This window comes from Telmatherina bonti (assembly GCF_933228915.1).
Source record: "Telmatherina bonti genome assembly, chromosome: 3".
NCBI classification, from domain to species: domain Eukaryota; kingdom Metazoa; phylum Chordata; class Actinopteri; order Atheriniformes; family Telmatherinidae; genus Telmatherina; species Telmatherina bonti.
Window position 1 is genome coordinate 9,364,648 of NC_136621.1, and position 21,523 is coordinate 9,386,170.

General features: G+C 40.2%; 1 protein-coding gene across 1 annotated transcript in view; it reads left to right on the top strand.

The window, feature by feature from the left end:
• Window positions 1–8,601: 8,601 nt before the first annotated feature.
• The window catches only part of LOC306772582 (neuronal acetylcholine receptor subunit alpha-7-like), a gene marked incomplete at both ends in the record, with an annotated part of 67,502 nt that continues 54,580 nt past the window's right edge, over window positions 8,602–21,523 (top strand). Inside the window, one exon of the mRNA XM_079262128.1 lies at window positions 8,602–8,671. Coding sequence (XP_079118254.1) covers window positions 8,602–8,671 — 70 coding nt within the window. The remainder of the gene's footprint in view (window positions 8,672–21,523) is intronic.

Genomic DNA, 21,523 nt, shown 5'->3' on the forward strand with positions numbered 1-21,523 from the left:
AAAGTTGTACGAGTAAAAGAAAAACAATGTTATAATACTAAAATACAAACCATACTAAAATAGCAATAAATACACATAAGACTAAAATCAATTACAATAAATAGGCAATAAATAATTTATTAATGTGAAATGAAATTAAATTTAAAAAAAAAAAAAAAAAGACACAGAGGACCACATAACTCACGTTAAATGCCAGGGAATAAAAATGAGTTTTAAGACGAAACTTCAAACACTCCAGGGTGGGGACCGTTTTGACGGGGGGGCGGGGGGGCATTCCACAGACCCAATGATGCTCAGCCCTCTGGTTAATATGACTTATTGTAACTTATTTGTGCAGTATGTAGAGGATTTTGTCATCCACTGCATATTGTTCAATTGTCTTTGCCTGATGATGTCACTGTGTCGTGTGCTCTGACCTAGTTTTTTAGATGGCATGACTTTTTTTTTCCTGTCTGATTAAAAATGCCTGGCATGTCTAAATGAAGTCTCTGTGCTAGTTCCAGGCACTTGCACAGTCTGACCTCAGCCTACTCTTCTATTATTCACAGCTACAGATCTGAGTCAGACAGACAGGTGTGCTTTTGTGAGTGCACAATTATGCATGTGTGTGTATGAATGTGACACAGACCGACCGCGACAGAGGTCTCAGTAGAAAATAAACAAACTTTAAAGTCTTTGAATGGAGAAAAATCTGTGTCTTTGTGTGAGGGACTCAAAATATTTATATGAAAAGTTACATTTCCCACAAAATGATAATACATGCTTTTCTTTTGTCAGTGCTGCTGGAAAAGGTCTTATTAAAATAGATTTTAATCTGTAGCACAAGGAGCGCCGGCTACAGCCAAACCATCTCACTCATCTAAATAAAATTATAAAGACATGACAGGAATACATTTGCTTGATAGTCTGGTAGCTGTAAACCATAATATCACCCTGAATTAGCAGGGGAAGGTAAAATGTTGCATTAAACACTGCTGTTATGTCTTTTAGTTCAACTTTCTGACACATAATTGTTAGATTACTTGTAGTTTCTCTAAAGGCCATAGTCATAAAGTTGACATGAGTCATCTTACGTGGTGCAACAAGATGTTTCTGCATTTGTGTGCAGAGAACTGCTGGAGAATCTGCAACAGAAATTAATAAATATCAAATCAGCTGCACATACAAAATTTCCCCATCATTTACAAAACCACTGGTGCAACCTGCAAAACAAAATGTACTTTTTGTTGGTTTTTGCTACTAAATAAACTCGTGATTTAACATGATTTATTTGTAAAACAAACTCTGACATCTCAGTTTGTTTATTTAACAAACACTAATACAAAGAAACTCATTTTCAGTGACCTTAATGAACAGACTGATGTTCAGGAAAATTAAAAGTCATCCACTCATCAAGCTCATCTAATCTGTTAATCATCACGTGGCTTCATGGTTTTTTTTTTTTTTGGTTTTTTTTTGGGTCTTGTCCAGCATTTAGGCAAGCAGAATGATGGTCTGGATGCTGTGTTCTGCTGAGCAATTTTTTTTTCACCAAGGGAAGCTTTATAGATATAATGATCTCCTTGACTTTCTGAATTTTTATTTTATTTCTATATTTATTTTGTATTATTGTTTGAATTGTAGAGTTTGTACTGCTGAACCAGAGAGGACAGACGAAAGACAGAAAGAGAAAGAAGAGAAAAAACCTCATAGGAAAAGTGAAAGAAATAAATGGAGAGGAAAGGAAAAAAAATACTAAAAAATAACCCAAAAACAAAAAGAAAAAACAACCTACAGATGTATACATATACACACATACATACACACACATACATATACATACACATACACACACATATATATATATACACATACATATATACATATACACACATATGTATACATATATATATACATATATACACACATCTATGCACACACACACACACACATACATACGTACAAACACATACACACTCGCCAGTATTAACACATATACATACACATACAAGCCAACTTTAGATCATAGTAACTAAACTATGAATCTAAAAAGTTAAATATAAATGAGAAACAAACAGAAATGAGAAAACTAGCTGCTGTTAGTGAATAAACCTGCAGACGACTCGGTGACTGTGTCACATGCAGAACATGCAGAGTGGAACGTGTTCCGGAAAAGGTGATCATGCCAGCGTGACCCCTCCCACACAAAGGCAAGAGGCACGCCAGGAGTACCCCCGAGACCCGCAGCCACCCCCAGGCACAGACCCCAACCGCCCCACCCCGGAGCCAGCCATGCACCGACCCAGGAGGCGGCAGAGGGGGGTCCCAGCCAGAGTCCCCCGCAGTCAGGGGGAACAGGCCCTGCTGGGCACCGGCCACCCAGGGCAGACAGAGCGCTGGCCCCACGGCCCCAAGAGCCCGGAAGTGACCCCCCCACTCCCGCAGGCAGAGGTCCCAGCCCACGCCGACGGAGGGCCGGGATCCCCAGACCGCCACCGAGCGGCAGCCAGGCTGTACCCCACTGCACCAGCAGCGCTCCCCGAGCACCAAGACCCCCTCCTGGCTTCATGTTGAATATGTCTCCTATGACCACCTGTTCATCACTGGTACTTTTACACATGTGCAAGTCTTTCATCACAGATCCTGTGTGTGTGATAATAGTCTGGATGCTTTTTCTTATGACTGGCACATTGAACCAAATGTCTGTTTTAGCCCCAAACAGCTAAAATGCTGACTCATCTGACCACAGAATACATTTGTCCATCTGAGATGAGTTTGGATAGAGAAGAGTCAGCAGCATGTCTGTGGAGAGTTGATAGGGTTGATGAGAGGGGCTGCGATACGCTGAAAACCTGCAGGATGGAAGCTAACTTTGGTTTTACCTCCTTCCATACTGGCTCACATTTTACATGGTCATCGTATGAACCCCACAACAGGTTTCTGATACCACAACTTAACTAGATTTGTTCATTTATTTATTTTCTATACCGCTTCATCCAGTAAAGGGTTGTGGGGAAACTGGAACCCATCCCAGCAAGGTACACCCTGGACAGTCTGTCACAGGAGCAACACAGAGAGACAAACAACCATTCATGCCCACATTCACTCCTTGGGACAATTTAGAGTAACCAGTTAACCTAACATGCATGTCTTTGGACGGTGGGAGGAAAACAAGGTACCCGGAGCAAACTCACACACACACACACACACACACACACACACGCTCACACACAGAGAACATGCAAACTCCGCACAGAAAGACCCCCACTCGAATAAGGCTTGAAAAACTTCCACTCATCTTGTTTTGCTTTTACCCTCTTCAGGTTTGTTTTGGTTTCCACTCAGCAGCTCCTGCTGGATCAGCACGTCGCCCCATGCGATGCCCTTCTCTGTTGGAGGTGTGCATTCCTGCAGAAGTCACCCTGCAACATGATCACCGTAAGTTTTAACACTTTCAGAAAATGATCTGTGGGTATTTTTGACCACAAACTTTGACAGTATCTGTTTTGAACCCGTCTCACTGTGTGATGTAAGACGAGTGTTCAGTCATGATCAGAGACGTCTCCACCATTCTCTCATTTTCTGGGACGAATGAAAATCACGCAGCGCATGTCAGGTTTAAGTTCTTGGTGGATGCTTGTTTTACACCCAATCCTGACACCCTTCACTGTCAGCTGCTGATCGTAAATGCTTCAGAAATGATGTTACACACGTTTTTAATAACATTTCTGTCCTCGCTGGTATCGTTCCTCTTCATCAGTTACACAAATGACCAAAATGCTTATTAAAGAGGTTTTTGTTTGTTTGCATTTTAGAAATTACCCAACTTTTCTTGTCAATATTGGGGAATAAAACCCACAGATATCCTTTAGAAACTGAATTTAATGGTATCAGCTCTAAGTGAATTTTGATTCAGTTTTTTCTATCTGAGAGAAAATCCACTGCAAAATGAAATAACCAGAACACCCTCTGTTTTATACGTCTCAGATATTTCACCGGCAATGCTTCTGCGAGAAACTGACTTAAATTACAAATAAAGTTTCCTCCTGAGCAACACTGATACAATGTTTGGATTAATCTTTGCTCAGTATTGACAAGCGACATCTATAGATTCTTCTCTGTGGAACAGAAACCATCACACAACCAATGAAGAAGAAATGATTGAAAAATGATCGTATCAGCTCTTGGCAGAATTTCTGGGCATATAGAAAGACTCAACATTTTACTGTTATCACCACTGTGGACTGAAGCTCATCTGGTTGGAAAGGCTGAGACATGAGCTCTTTTCAAGGCCGCTCTTACAAGCGCGCTTATTAATAGAAGAAGCAATGGCAATAAGTTTTACAAAATTTTTCATTTACTTGGGGAAAGAATAACAGTAATCAATGTAAAATAAATCAAAAGGTAAAGTAGAATCATAAAAAAAAATTATATATATATATATATATATATATATATATATATATATATATATATATATATTGTTTAATGATGACAGTTTTACTCCCATTTAGCATTGCATACATGAACCAAGTGGTAGAGATGTCTGTAAATTTACTTCCACATGCAGCTTCTTGGTAAGAAAAAAATAATAAATCTGCAAACAGTGTGTTTACATTTAAGTAAACAGCGCAGCCAAACAGCCACAAGGGATACAAGGGTGTAACTAAAAGGTAAATTTGGTTCTTTAGTCTCCACATTGTTGGCTGCAGTATTGCTGACTGCTGTGTTTACCTGCAGTATGGTGGCGTTTTTCATTTATTAATCTATTAATAAAAAAAACATGCAGGTTTCATCTGGGAGTCATCTTTAGTATCATGGGATGTCTCATCTTGTGTTTTAGGTTCCTGATTTATTTTCTGGTGTCTCTTCTTTCCTGTTTTGCTTTCCTGTTCATTATGTCACCTGAGTTCATTTAGTTCATTCACTTCACCTGTGTCTCGTTCCTGTGTGTTTATACCCCATGGTTTCTGTTCCCCATTGCTGGTTCGTGGTGTTAGGTTCAGGTGTCCTTCGTCATGCCTCCTGTGTTTTCTTGCCTTCAGATTTTTGGTTTTTGGAAATAAACATCCTGGCTCTGCAGCTCTGGCTCCTGTCCTCCCCTCCACCTTCACCTCCACCATTGTGACATTTAGAAACAAGATACCGATGTTCTGTGGTAGGGTTTGTAATGATATCAGCACTAATCACACGGCCAACTTTAAATGTTATGCTTATGCATGAGAGACAGCCTGAACTCAAGGCTATGATGCCAGAAGTTAATGTGGGATGAATGGAGGCATGGACCTCTTAAAGTTGGATAAGAGAAGGCAACTCATACAAAAAGGACTGCAATGAGAAGGAAAACATGCAAATCTTACATTCTGTACCAACCTCTGTTCCTGCAGGCTAAGCCAAAAGGATCCTTACTCAGTGTGAGAGTCTACACACAAATGTGACGCTGTCCAGATTGAAGCCAACGGCGGGAAGTAAAGAGGGGACATGTAGAGATGGAAAGTTTGTACACTGAAGCAACTGGAGGAGAGTGATAGATGGTGAGTGCTAAAGAAGGGCTACAGGCAATGTCTGAGGATATCACAGATGCTCACAGGCAGAGCTGCAGGAGAACAGGAGAGATATGAAGGGAAGCAGAGAGGCAAATGGAAAAGAGAGGGTGGGATCGACAGAGGGGTTAATAGAAGTGAGGAAAGTCGGGAATGTGACTCTGGGATATAAAGAGGAATGTGATGCAAAGTAGTCAGGAGCAGCATACATGAATGAGCCGACATGAGCAAGGAGGCTGTGAGTGCATGACACCAAACAATCGCAGGAGAAGTCTCTTTACATCCTAATGAGGCCCGAAGCCTCCAACCACACACACACCACACACACATGCACACAGAAATGCCACAATAACACCCCATCGCGTCTCACGGCAGTGCAAGGTGAGAAGCCCGTGTGCCCTGGAGATGTAGCTCCTCCTGCTGACAGCCTCACACTGAAGCTCAGGCAGACGTCTCATTAGAGCTAATTACATGATACAATATGTTATTACAATTAGCCATGCACCACAATTAACCTCCCCGCACGGCTGCCAAGCTGATCTGAGATAAGCTCGGCGAGGCATGCTTACATTGTGCTCATCTCACTTCTTTCAGTGACTGATCTGTGAAGCAGAGAAATGCTCGTGACTGAGGAACACGTTTGGAACTAAACTCATTTTTTAGCAGGATATTTGGAAGATGGTGAGCTTTGACAAAAAGCAAATTAAGGGACAACTTCTTGTTTTTATGAACATCTTAAGCTGGTTTTTACACACCTGCATGTCAAATGCAGCATTAGCTAATGGTGGTTTTTATCCTATTTTGAGGCAGTCTTAGTTTTTGTGAAAGTGTTTAGAAGTACATCCTTTAAAACATCCTCAGTCGGGATCATTTAAAACCTAATCCACATGTTCAATACTTTGCAATATTCTTCCTTCCTTCCCATGATGGTCTATTTCTTGTTGCATCATAGCCATCTGTAATCACTCATAAAAATTTGATGCTAAAAAGGCGCCAAGAAAACCACAACTTCAGAAGATGTCTACTTGATTTGTCTGCCAGAGCACTGAAGCTTCAAATTTTAGTTGACCTGCACTGAATCACGAGCCGCCTTTAACACGGAGATCACGCGATATCACTGCAGAGAAAAACGTGGCCAAGCAAAGCGCTTCTAGTGCTGGTATGTAGGAATCACGACACAGGCAGTTTTACAAAGTGCAGCTTTCCAAACTGAGATTAGGAACCGGAACATAACCAAGAAACAAAAAGTCTACCGACATCTGCTGCAGAACGTCTCCCGATGAACTAAATTTGACAGTTTTTTCATGTCTTTTATGTCTTTTAAAAGCGAATGTATTCTCTGGCATTCAACTGACCGAAGGTGAGACAAGAAATAGATTTTGTAATCTGAACACTTCTGTGTTTTGTTTATTTATTGTTTTGGGTACTAACTGCTTTAAATTTATATTAAAATAGCTAAAAGTTAACAATATTTAGCACTTTGCTCGCTGAAAATGAGTGTTTGTTGTGTGAAACATCTGATTCGTGCTGCGACGTGACAGTGAATCTTGTCTGGAAAGCATGTTGGAGGTTAGTTCCTACAGAGTGGGAAAACTTCCAGGTTTTCTCCCACAGAATCTCCCACCAAATCCTTTTCATGCAGCTACAAGCTGCATCTGCTCCATTACAGGGCTGTGACAATATGCTTTTGTCCTGACTCGATGATATTCAGATTTTTTGGGTGCCAATTCGATTTTAAGTGCAAGTCTCATAATTCCCTGCTAATTTTTGTAGATTAAAAGCAAAACAAAAAATGAAGAAAACTTTGTTTTTGCAAGTTATTTTTCTTGATTGCAATTAGGAAAAAAACAATACATTAGCCAGACCATCATTCTGCTGCTATAATGCCCAAGAAAACAAGTAAAAAGATCAATAAAAACAATAAAAATGACCCAAATAAAATCATAATGGATTATTTTTATTTATTTGAAAAAAAAAATTTTAACAGAAAAAAAAAACATTTTAAGGTTGTGAAGCAAAAAATCCTGGATTTTGATTTTTCGATTCGATTTTCCCACCCCTGTTTGTTCCACTTCTGTTTGGTCACACTCAGACAGCATTTTGCTGCCTCTGTTCATTTGGTGCACATGAACTATGTCAATAATCATGGCATAAGAGGGTCGTGATGGTGGATATAGAGTTTGATTCTTCTGGGAAAACAGGTGAAAAACCCCCTAATATCAGATTTAACATTTATTCCAGTTTTTCCACGCTGAATAACAAATTTAAGACTTCATTTGGTTAAAAAAAAAAAATGTTTTTATGGATCTTCTTAAACTTCTTACAAAGGTTCCCACTTCGTCATCCAGATTATTAATGAAAATACGTTTTATCATCATGTTATTACAGCAGGTGTGTGTGTTAGACAGAGGAACCCAACTATTTGCCCAGATGGAAACCTCACCATTTGCACAGAGGAGTAAAGACAACAGAAAAATATGTGGAACAAGAAACACACTAAAGAGAACAGAGTCTTGAAGACATTTTGCCTGCTTGAATCTTTCCATTTAAGAGCAGAAGCTGAATCTAATGAAGTTATTAATCAACTATGAAGGTTTTATTTCAGTTGAGGGGGCGGAGCCTGTCGCCCTCTGTTGGACATGTGTTTTACTTTAAATAAAAATGTGTGTATGAAATGACTGGAGGGGACAAACCTAACAGTGTTTCAATCAGCGGACAGGTGGTCATCATCATCATCATCATCATCATCATCATCATCATCACAAATCCCGCCCCGCAGGGACAACGCACAAGTTTAGATGTTTCATAGAAAGACAACAGACCTGGGCGCAGCAGGAGGAGCGCAGAGATAAATCCAGAGTGACTTCTGAAGTGACAGTGGACCCAAACCCGAGAAGACAGACGTCCTGGGCGCGCGCGCGCGTGCCTTCGTCTGCTCCAGCATCCGAGAGCAGAGAGGTGAGGGAGGGAGAGGGAGAGGGAGAGCGAGGGAGCGCAGCACCAGCGATCTGACAAAGCTCCTCTCCTCCCAACTTTGACATCTGCAGCGGGCTTGAGGGGAGAGTTCTGCTCCGCCACCATGGAGCTCCGGACCCGTACTGGATCTGTACTGGTTGGAGTTTACCTGTGGGCGACAGTCTGCTGTCCAGGTGGGTTGCTGGTTTCAATCTGTCTTTCAGAGCATGTTTTTCACAGGATGCAACAAAGCAAAAACCAAACCAGCGCGCTGGAGTTTTTTCTTTTCTTCTTCTAGTCATGAATATTCGTCAGAAAATGTTTGTTTTTCTGTTTTTAGTCACAGAAATCAGAGCTTTTCCTTGTTGGCTGTTTTATGTCTGTACAGGGGAAAAACACAAAAACAGTTGCTTTTGTTTGTATCATATCTATATATGATGATCATTTAAGCCTTTAAATGTTTTATTCTAGTCAAACTTTCTCCACGTGGATGAGTGTCCGCGCGCACAAGTCACTCAGTTTTTCATCAGCTGCAACATCTGGCTGGCAGTAAGGAGGGTGTCCCATAGGTGGTGCCCATTCCACGAGGTCATTCATCACAATCTGCAGCTCAGCCTTCTGAATGTGTGTCTGAGGTAGATTAAACTGTGACTTTGGAAAGAAGCGCGAGGTCTTCAGACAGAATGACTCCCAAATGAACATTAATGTGAACAGAATGATCTTTTTCTGCAGGAATAAAATATTTTACAGGCTAATAAACACATGCTCTGCATAGCAGAGGGGAGAAGGTGATTTTCAGGCCATATGTTGAGATGCTGATCCCACCCTGCCAGAGACAGCTGTCAGATGGTCTCCATTAAGAACCTAAAATGTTTAAAAAATGTTCCGTTTTCCAAATGGGTGTCAAACTCTTTCTGTGCCGGGTTGTAGATTGTCTTTGTGTTTTAAGGCTCCACAAAGCAGTTTGTAGGACAACACCGAGGAGTTAAGCTGTCCTGGAAATGGAAAAAAAACACTTTTTAATGATTTATTTTGATGTCCAGTTTCTGAAGCAAGCGTTATAAAAACTGTGCATGATAAAAACACAGCGCTATCTGAATTTGCAGTGAGACTTTGGGCAGATTGTACAAACAGGGGAAATCTGTGGTGTCAAATCATAAATGTGGAACAAACGAGAGTTTCAAAAACTGTTCTTGTCCTCGCTCCTGCTCTCCAAAAATCCTGCTAAAAGCTTTTCTAGAAGGTCACATTTACCCAGCGTAGATTCTTCAAGTTTGCTATCAAAGTATTTTTGTCAGTGACATTGATTAGGAATCACGCAGGACAGCAACAGTAGCAAACACGACTCTGGACGACAGAAAAGGATGACTCATGGGTCTGAATGCGGGCTGATGCACACAAATATTCATGGCTGCTGATTAACTGTAAACTACTATTCATCACCCTCAGACGTGCTGACGACTTTAAATATGCAGGGAGGTCATTCACGCTCCCACGGCTCCTCAGAGGAGACTATTTTGCATGAAACTTTTAAACGTTTACTCGAACCTGCACCGACTGCAGATGGAAAAAGTTCCTGAAAGTACAAAGAAAAATCTCCCTGGACTCAAGCAAACATCTCACAACTCGCTGCTTCATATTTTTATGCTGCTAATTTGCTGTTTAGCTTCAGTCTTACTGATAAATCTGGATTTTAAGCTGATGGGAGCTCCGATTAGTCCTGTGCACGCTACATGCCCAGCATTAAACAGCAGACAGCGTGGCAGGTTACTGAACATAATGAAACAGTTAGCAGGTCATGAAATGCTGACAAGAAAAGCCTCGGGGAGAAAAGGAAAAACAAAATTTAGCGTGAGTGTAATCTACATCATGTGGCCACAAATCAGTGCTGAAGATGCCTTCCTCCCAACATGACATGGCAACATCTGCACTGTGTTATGTGCAGTTTGTCAGTGTTCTGCTCACACATAGATTACAACCTTTACTTCTGCATTAATTAACTAGATTTTCTGTTTATTAGAAATATGTTTTTAATCTTTTTTGTTTACATTTTGAAGGAGTGGTTGAGCTGAGGAGTTGAGCGCTCCTGCGCTGTCAGGTGCAGACATGTATTGATCTTTGACACATACTTGCAAAGCAGCCACCTTACTGTGATTCTTCTCTATGTTTAAAGCTAATCAATATTTAATCTGTCTTTGTGGTGGGATGTCTGAGTGAATGTTGTCATGAAAGCTCACTGAGTTAAACTTTTGTATCAGGAATTCTGTCCCGATATCGCCGCTTAGATGCTAAATGTGCAAATCATGACAGTGTAGAAAAACAACACATATAGTACAATCTTATTTTTTTATGAGTTTAAAATAAGTTTTTAGTTTGTGTCTTTAAAGAGGAAACACTAATGTCTTGATCTGATCAACCATCCATCTCAAACAGGCTGTAAGTTTCCCTTTCAGCTGGTGTAAATACTGACCACATTATTATTTATTGCAGTCTCTCCAGCGGCCACAGGTACAGTGTTTCAGCCCTCTTGTATTTAATGTTCCTTCTGAGATTTAGTTGCAGAGTGGTAAACTCTCTGTGAAACAACCAGCCTATTGGGAAGCATTAAAAATTGACTTTCCTCTGAAGTCAGTCTTTGGCCTACTGGCCTGAAGTGTCCCCTTTATGGCTGGAAGCTACAAGCTGCTAAGGGTTGCCCTTTGAATGTTGGAAGCAATATGGTGTACTCAAAGATGGGAAAAGCTTACATTAAGACTTCCCTCAAGGGATTTAAGTTTGCACATTTCTCTTCAACTTTTCTCTGCTGTTGTAAAACATCACACATGGCGCTAAAATAAAATGCAGTAGGGTTAAAATGTCCTCTGGACAAAATAAAAGTCATTAACAGTCTTATACTGTCATGTAAATATGCTGTTAAAGTGGAATAAGTTACAGTCATCTATTGGCAGAGCATCAGTGTCACTCAGAAACAAAAAGACAAAAGCTCATGCCACATTAGTGAGAAACTGTGTTGGCACAGGGACTATCGGGTGACAGGACGCTAAATCTGTGAGAGGGATTTGAGTGCAGAGTGTGCTTTCAACAGGGAACAACTCATAAATTAAAAAGCTTTCATGTCCACTGCGGCAGCATATCAGTAATAAAGACAAACTCTTTTTTATTCTGAAATACACAACCAAGCGTCAGGGACTGAAACAGAATGAATTTCTAAATGGATTCTGAAGTGGAAAGATGAGAAATCATAATTGCAACATGAAAGATATGTGGCAGCCAATTGAACATGATAGACGTCCTCAGGCTGAGTAAAGACTGTACGAGGTATTTGTCAATGAGCGCAGAGTATGTTGTTAAAAACTCAAGAGTTGCTGCCTATAAGATGCAAGAAAAGATACATAGCTATAAAAATTGTTACAAAATTACTGGATTTATTTCCATGTTCAAAAGCTGTTAAAACCATGTTTTTTGATTGAGTGGATTACAAGGTGATATCATGTACAAAGCTTATTATAATTGGCTGTCGAAGAAAATACTAATGATGTTTAAAAAGCGAGATAGTTCATATAATGTGAAAGGAAGGTGTGTTCTTAAAACTAAAAAAACATTAGAAAAGCACAGACCTCTGCAAAGCTGCCCTTTTCTATCCATATGGTGATTTCTAGTCTATGTTGTACTGTAGTCCTACATCCACCTTTAAATGTGAACACTATTAGATTCCTTAATACACTGTTAATAGATCCTTATGACATGCTTTATAGACTGGTGAGCCGTTCGTCCTCCATAATCACATCATGGTCATTTTTCTTTTTTAAATCAAAGACATTCAAAGTGGATGACCTGATTAATCTGTTTGGAGAGAATAACTCTTCCCCTGCTAAGCTTTCACACAAACACACACACACACACACACACACACACACACACACACACACACACACACACACACACACACACGGCATGGAACAAAAGCAAAGTAACAGAAGCAGTAATACACAGATATTGAGTAAGTTTTTACTCCATGTGTGAGATGTGTAGATCTGCCGATATGTTTGATACAGAATCTTTTCTGGAGGGTGAAAGCGTTTTAAAATGAATGAATCATGGCATTTAATTCAGACATTAGTTAGGAAATATAGTAATTATGGCATCCACACCCAGGGGTTAATGTGAGTGGTTGACTTGATTTGTAATCGACTGGCGACCAGTCCAGTCTCTCAACAAAAAGTCACTGGGAGAGACTCCAACACTCCCATTGAATCGATGTATTACTCTACTTTTGGTGATGAATGATTGAAGCTTTTTTGAAGCTTTCACACTTGATTAAAAAGAGTTATCACTCAAGCTTTTGAAGAAAGGGGTGAGGACATGCTTGGGAAACAGGCAGAGTGTGTTCAACTGCTTATAAGGTTTTATTAACAAATAAGTTTCTTTAAAGTGGAACTATTATGTGCATTTCAGGCTAATTTATTTTTATTTCTGAACCCAGAAGGGCTGGGATTGATCGAGTTATTGTCACAAATCGCTTTATTTACTTCGGACCCTCTCCGTAGGCTGTCAGATCAGCCTGTGGGCAAAACGAGTGGATTGAGACTCTTCCGCATTAAGCCCCGCCTCCCGCCACTGCACTACATCGGGAGCGCGCACCACACCTGCTTTCACCGTCATTGTAACATCTCATAAACAGAAGGATTAGGCTCATATGAACTCAACAAAAAAACAAAATACAATGTCAACACATAGCATACAGCCCTACATGTTGGAACCTGAATCAGAGCCTGAAAACGAAGTGGAAAACAGCAACCCACAGCAACGAATGCAGCAGGATGTCTCTCTTTGGTAAACTCACCAGCCATTGTTGGAAATAACTTTATCCCACGTTTTCCATCCGCCTGATGTATTTGTACATGCCCTTGTTAACCAGTAGAAGGTAACCAATCACCGAACCTTATCCCCCGGGACGTCACAAGGATTTCCAAATAGAAAAAACTCTCTAAAACGACGCGTATTTTGTCGCCATGGAAACTGAACGGAGAGCGTGCTGCAACTTAAACTTAAACATGTGTTTAGGTGATAAAAAAACCAATACCATACCATAATAGGACCCCTTTAAGTTTTTGGACTTTCAAAGCAAAAAATAACTAAGAACAAGACTCACACACACTAGAAAGCTTCTGGTGTCATTTAAGGGCTTCAGATTAAGTGGTAACGTGACCAAACCACACTTCAGCAAAGTAATTCATTACGTTAAGTAACATGAGTGATTCGATACGTTTAAGCTACCATGCATGTGTCGGAGCTTTGAGTGTCAGAGAACCAGCTCATCTTAGTTGGAATAAAATCTCAAGTATTTTTTTCATAAATACATAATTTACTGATGTCTAAGTCACAATTGTATCCAAATAAAAGCAAATGACCTTAGAAAAGGTCATTTATAGATAAGTGGCGGCACTCCCAGCCGAAGGCTGCCCGTTGGGTCACCATCTTTGAATAGGTTAACCTAAAGGGGGGGTTAATATACAACAACCGTGAATATTTAACTGGATGTTTTCTGTTGAAATGGAGGACCATCGATACTCTTTGTCCTACAAGAGGGAGGAAAAAATAGCCATGAAAAGAAAAAGAAATATTAACCGAGAGAAAATGAGAATCTACATGGGTGTAGAGTTTACCAGATGGAGGGGGATTTCAAAACTGAATCAGCTTTCCTGTCAGGTAAGTTACAGAGCGCCGTTGCAATCTTGTCATATGACTTTACACGATGACATTAGCTATTAGCAGTAGCTTAGTACTAAATACATGGACGGCATGCTTGTAACTTGTCAGCATTAATAATGAAACAGAATTATGTAGCGTTCTGCCTCTCATCACCTGATGGGACACTCCAGCTTGTGTAAGATATTGACATATTCACATTTGTGACTCCCAGTGGCTTTGGTCGTGGTAATAACGCACTTAAACCGCAAGGTGCCAGAGAGCACTACTTGGGTGTTTGCATTCGATTAACGTACCACTAGATGTGAGTAATTCTTACACACAGAGGCTTTAACAAGACTCCTGTTACAAATACTGTATAAAATTATCGCTTGCTTAAAATCATTTTAGTAACTTAAGACATTAAGGAAGATTGTATTATTGATCGTATTATTGTCTCGTTCTGTCCTGTAGTCCTGACCGGGAAACATGCAAATTGTAAACAGGGAAAATGTGACTTTTTACATTTCCTTTGTCCTCTTTTCACCCCCTGTCACCCATGACTGTTTTAAGCTGCGAGCAGCTGCAAATGCAAGAGCAGATAACAAATCAGTCAGGCAAACAGGATAAAGGCTCTATCATGGTGCTACTTTGGTAACCATTCCTCAAAGTGATGCCACAATATGCTGATACAAAAACTTCTACATCCCGATGGAAAAGTTCAGTCCAGATTTTCAACATCTGCAGCAACAACAGGATCATTTATACAAGAGACAAAGCAGTTTTCTATGTGAGTAAATCCTGCACATGCAAGGCATTTATTGTCTTCTGAAGAACCCATGTATTAGCTAACAGGAAAAGAGAGAGTACTGACATTGCCTCGATCAGCTGTCTAATGGACTGCAGATGTGGTGTTTAATTGTAATCTCATACTTGCTAAACAGGTTCTTTATAAATCTTGGAGACTCATCATGTACTAGATTCTTTCATACAGTCATGGCTTTGGTTATGTTCCCAGGTCTCAGTGCTTTCTTGTTTCACCAGACCCAAAGTGGGTGAACTTCATGGTGTGAAAGTAAAGCACAAACACGTCGGAGATTTTTACAGTTGTGGTTTTTCTTCTTCAAATTCTGAAGCTGATTGATTCTTGTGTTTGGTGTTTTCTTCGGTTGCTGTTTTATTGATTTTTCTCCTCTTTTTTTTTTTTTTAACATTATTGAAACATAGATAAAAATGTCTATCGGGTGTATGTCTGGTGTATGGGTAAATGCAGCCTCTATCCACTGATGGCTTAATGGTTCACTACTGAGAACAACTATGTTTTGGTGCCTGTAGAACTGACTTTTTCTACAGGCACCAAATGGAGCCAACATTTGTTTTAGTTTGAATGTGGATTTGAAGGTTCAAGAAGTGGCACTGGCATTGTTCCTGGCCAGTGTGAAAGGGTTAACTGACAAGTCGCTCATTAGTTCTCAACGGACAGGATATCTCCACAGCTTTCGGAGATGTGCAGTTTTCCAAATTAGAAACATACCAGAGGTGGGACATGTTGTAATGTAATGCCAACATAGCAACATTAAAAAATTTCAAAGCCCTCCACCTTCCTGTTTCTATTTCAACAACAAACCATGTTGTTTACCCAATTTAAACCAAGTATCTTCAGTTTCTCATCACCAAGGGACAATAAAAGGAGACTGAAGGCTCTTGACCAAATGGCAAGTTTAGAATGAAGACTTATTTAAATGGGATGCTTTATATTATTATTATTATTATTATTATTGTTATTGTTATTGTTATTAATATTAATATTAATAATAATAATAATAATAATAATAATAATAATAATAATAATAATAATAATAATAATAATAATACAAGAAATTTAATTTACATTATGAAATGAATGAATGAAAAATACTTTGTTAATCCCCAAAGGGAAATTCAATAAATTAAAAAAAAAAAGAAAAAAAAAAAAAGATAAGTCCTTATGGTCAGAAAAAAAATATTTCTGGTTTCCTGTGGCTCATGCAGGAACATCGATAGTGTCCCTTCTTCTCTAGCACCCTTTCCAAATCATTTTAAAGGATCTCATAGCATAGGTGATTTTTTTTTAACTGAATTTTCCTCTCTCTTGTCCAGACTTGACTACTGAACTAAAACAATGGTGAAAACATGTAAAGACATTTGAAACCATCAGAAACCACCACTGATATAATGATTTACTAAAGAGAGAAATGTCTTTGGTAACTCCAAACAGGGAGGAGAGTGATCCACAATGGGGTTATCAAGATGAAAGAAAACAAGACTGTGCAGGAACACAAAGGAAAAAAGATGAACAGGCAACTAACAAAGGGGCAAAGCTATTTATAGACTTTCATGTAGCCTGTGGAATTGTTATGTGTTGCTATATAGCATCTTTGTGGCTCACATGGAGACATTTGTGTTTTTGAAATGGTGAAAAATAAGTTGTAAATGATCGGTTTCTCTACATGCTTTGAAACTCTTGTCTCTTGTTAGATGATGTGAACGGCAGCGAAATGCATGTATTATATACAGCCTATATCTTATTATCTAACTACATATTATAAGATGTTTGTATTGCTTTCTCTCCATTGGTTCCTGAAGAGGAAAAAGACATGTAATACATTACAGAAAGCGAACTGTATCTCACATGCAGGAGGTACTGTGTTTGGTATGGTTCAATGCTAAATCCTAAAGTACAAACAGAAAATGTATGCATGCCATCTTTATTATAAGTCATTGTTTATCCAAGAGAAAAGACAGAAGACTGTAATATTTCCTCCACTATAGAACAACATTATACGGTATGATACCCACCACTCATAAGTCTATACATTTGTAATGGTCCTCGAACATTATTGTTTCCTATTCACATTGTCTTTTGTTGGCTCACTTCACTCCAATGCTTCTCAATATTTTTTCTGGCTGCCACTCACACCCATTATGCAGATTCCCTTTTATACACCGATTCCGGGTTACCCATTTGACAGTTGCCAACACCCTGACACGCAGATGCACAGCGAGCTGTCTTTGTTTATTTCCACTTCATCAGCTGATAACCCATCCGCTCAGTCATTGTGGCTACACAGATATCTAGGCTGTCACTTGATAATTGCTGGAATATGTTAAGACAACAGCTAATTTGGATAGGGGTCAGTTGGGAGATGATGGCTGAGACCTTTTCGGTTTTGGCTGATGTGAGACAATAAGGGATGAGGGAGTGGAAAAGTGAAATGAATGTTCTGTTCTCCAAATTCAGAGTGCTAGAAATGATGGAGAGTGTGCAAATCTGTTGTATTTGACATTTTTTATGGTTTCTAATTACTAATTTTGTCAAAGGATTCATAAAATTCTGTTTAGAATTAGATACAATCCACTTCAACATATATATGTATGTATGTATGTATGTATGTATGTATGTATGCTTGTATGTATGTATGTATGTCTGTATGTAACTAAAAAAAAATAAAGAGAACACTTAAAGAACACAATGTAACTCCAAGTCAACCACAATTCTGTAAAATGGAACTGTCCACTTAGAATTTCACATGCTGTTGTGCAAATAGAATACATAATTGGTGTAAATTGTCGTAATTAGCAAGACACACCCAATAAAGATGGTGCAGGTGGTGACCTGCAGGTGGTGTTTTTGGCCTGAGTTATAACATTTAAGGTTCTTCTTATGTTATTGGCAAAATGTCGACCTGTAATGAATCAGCTCGTGAGCTGGTTCGAAGCCAGACACAACCTGAAAAGGCATATTTAAACAAATAACATCTACATAAAATGCTGACCCGAAAAATAAAAATGACTAAATCTGTTCATTAACAGAGAAAAGAAAAACTACTTAGTTTATCTTGTAATTTTCCCAGCTAGATATCAAATTATGAATAGTAATATTACAGTGTTATAAACATGCTGGTACATTAGGAGGCGGTCAAAAGCTGCTTTGACACCTCTACTCTCACCTGGTTTGGATTTTGGGTTATTAAAGGAAGACAACGCTGCCAAAGTTTTGTCTTTGTCACTGGTAAAACAATGTGGGACCATGTGCTCCTTTATTATGTAAATCAGCCATGTGGAGAGAAACAGCAGCCACCACTGAACGGATCAGATTCTAGGAGGATAAAATGACACTTTGTGCTCTCCAAACTTGAGTTTGTCAAAAAAAAAAAAAAAAGAAATCCAAAAAAAGTCACTAATTTAGTCTGTGTACTTCTATTTGAGCACAACTTCGTTCACCATGCAGTGAAGGTTAGCATTAGCTGCCATAGCATACAGCTCTGGCCTTGTTGCTCCACAGACAGCTACTGTAACATTAGCTAATGCTAACAAACACACTCTCGCGAATTATCGGTACCCAAAATAAAAACTTACCATAAACATACCGGATGTCCGCTTGATGGAAGGCACAGCACTGTGCCTCACTTTTAACTTGCAGGTGAAGCCATTTTTCCCTGCTGCCAGTTGGCGAAACAGACTTCTATTTGCAACCCACTATACACACACACACACACACACACACACACACACACACACACACACACGTTGACCTGCTATCCGACTGTGATTGGGGTAGAAGCTGGTGGCGCCGCCTTGTGGGCTTCTGACGTTTTAGTGAGGTTCTGTCTGAGCTTACCTTTTGTGGCCTGCCATTGGCTGACAATGGCTGTGTCCAAATGTGCACCCTATTCTCTACAAAGTGCCATAAAAGGGTGTGTGAATGTCCAGAGAGAAAAAAAATAGTGCTTTCAGAATTACCCTCAATGCATCTTGAAAAGTAGTGAACACTGATGGTCACCAGACAGGTCAATGTAGACCACAATGCACTGCGGGCAATATGTCAAGGTTTGCTTTATTGTCATTGAGCTAGATGGCACAATGAAATTTGGTTCCAGTACAACCCATCTAAGCTCAGGTAAAACAACATACAAACACAGACAACATACACATCACATTACAGGATCAGGCAGACTGAAGGTAGCAGCCACAGAGTGATGCACCTATACAGAGTGGAAAGAGAACAACATGAGGAAAACATGGGATTGAGTAAAAAAAGAAGGTGATCAGACTGCCCAAAACTAAGGGCAGTCCGAGGATCGGACAAAAACACCTCAGTTCAAAAAAGGTTCAGACAGTCACAACATAATTCAGAACACATGGGAGGTGGGATGGCGGGGTCTCCCGGCACAGCTAAAGGAGGTCACAGTCAACTGACGCACCTGTCCCACTCACCGCACAGGAGTAGAGGGAGGGGCAAGGTCTGGACAAGGTGGGGAAACATAGTGTGTGAGTGTGTGTGTTCAGTGAGTGAAAATGTGAACTATCACCCAGTTCATCTCCAATCTTGATGGAAAATGCGACCCTGGGAGTTGAATTCAGTTTACAGGCCTGAGATGGCAGTGGGGGGAGTGGGGGTAGCATCAAACAGGAGAACATTCCAGAAGACTTGACAACCAGCCTGCCAAGGCCAGTGAAGGAAACCAGATTCAGATAATAGCTTTGTTTTGGGTTGAGCTAAGCTTCTTTTGACTTAGCCTTAAGTCCTTAGTGGTCTCAATCGGACTCTGAAACAGCCAAATCAGAGGTCAGTTTCCACCAAGCCGAGCGTCAGCTTCTCCAAGATGTTTCCCACCCAATGGAGGCGCTCTGGAACCACAACCAGCCTGCCAGTTCAGGCCAGACTGGCATCCAGTGTACGGTCCAGCTCTATCACCGCTTTAGTTCGAGTGCTGCTAGTTGCTCGGCATAGTCCATCACAGATCATCCAAAATTTGTAACAAAGCAGGAAACCGCACATACCAAACAGCAGAAACCCAGTTATCATAAATCCAATTGTGTAGAAATTTTCCGCAGAAAGAAGCGACAGACACAGGACCTTAAAGTGGAACTATTATGTGCATTTCAGGCTAATTTATTTTTATTTCTGAGACCAGAAGGGCTGGGATTGATCGGGTTATTGTTACAAATTGCTTTATTTACTTCAGGCCGACCCTCTCCGTAGGCTGTCAGATCAGCCTGCGGGCAAAACGAGTGGATTGAGACTCTTCCGCGTTAAGCCCCGCATCCCGCCACTGCACTACATCGGGAGCGCGCACCGCACCTGCTTTCGCCGTCATTGTAACATCTCATAAACAGAAGGATTAGGCTAATATGAACTCAATAAAAAACACAAAATACAATGTCAACACATAGCATACAGCCCTACATGTTGGAACCTGAATCAGAGCCTGAAAACGAAGTGGAAAACAGCAACCCACAGCAACGAATGCAGCAGGATGTCTCTCTTTGGTAAACTCACCAGCCATCGTTGGAAATAACTTTATCTGACGTTTTCCACCCGCCTGATGTATTTGTACATGCCCTTGTTAACCAGTAGAAGGTAACCAATCACCGAACCTTATCCCCCGGGATGTCACAAGGATTTCCAAGTAGAAAAAACTCTAAAACGACGCATTTTTCGTTGCCATGGAAACCGAACGGAGAGAGTGCTGGAACTCAAACTCAAACTCAAACATGCATTTAGGTGATAAAAAACAGTGACGTTCACATGTCTGATGAGGATTTAACACTGTAACACTGTAGAAAGCTCAGAAAACTCGAAATACCATAATAGGACCCCTTTAATCACATATCCAGAGCATGTGGGCTGTATTGTATGAAACATAAGACTTATGGAAGCTTTGGGGCGTGCTGTTTTTACATTCCTTAAAGGAGTGCCAATCTTGATAGGTCTGCACCAAGCGGCAACCTGCGGTGGTAAAAAGTTAAGCTCATGCAGAAGTGCCAAAAGTTGCAGTTCACCCCTCATCCACTAGGGGCTCCAAAACAGAGTGAATCCCCATAGGCTCCCATGTTAAAAAGACCAACTTCACAGCAGAAATAAACATGTTTACAGCCTGGTACAATTAAACATTTTAGGTTTTATAGGTCAAGTTTACCTTCATGACAACTGTGAGGGGAGTGAATTTTTTTTCTAAGTTCCCTGTTGAAAAGTAATTTCAGCTGAAAATTCTGTATAATTTGGGTGTGTCCTTTTGATTGACAGGCAACAGATGTCATACTTTAAGAATAATGAATATACAACAGCTGAGCTTGTTACTTAGCTTTAGCCCACTTACCTCTGTTAGCTGGTTAGCTCCTGTTAGCACCGGGTTAGCCCAGATAGCTCTTAGCCACAGGCAGGTCGGAGTTTGCCAGATGTCAATCATCTATTCCCAGACTGACAGTCCCCTCTCAGCTCTACCTCCCTGCCCATTTTTGGATTTTCTGGAAGAGTCGACATATGTAACGTTACAAAGATGGCGATGGTAGGAACCGCCCAATGATCTTTAATT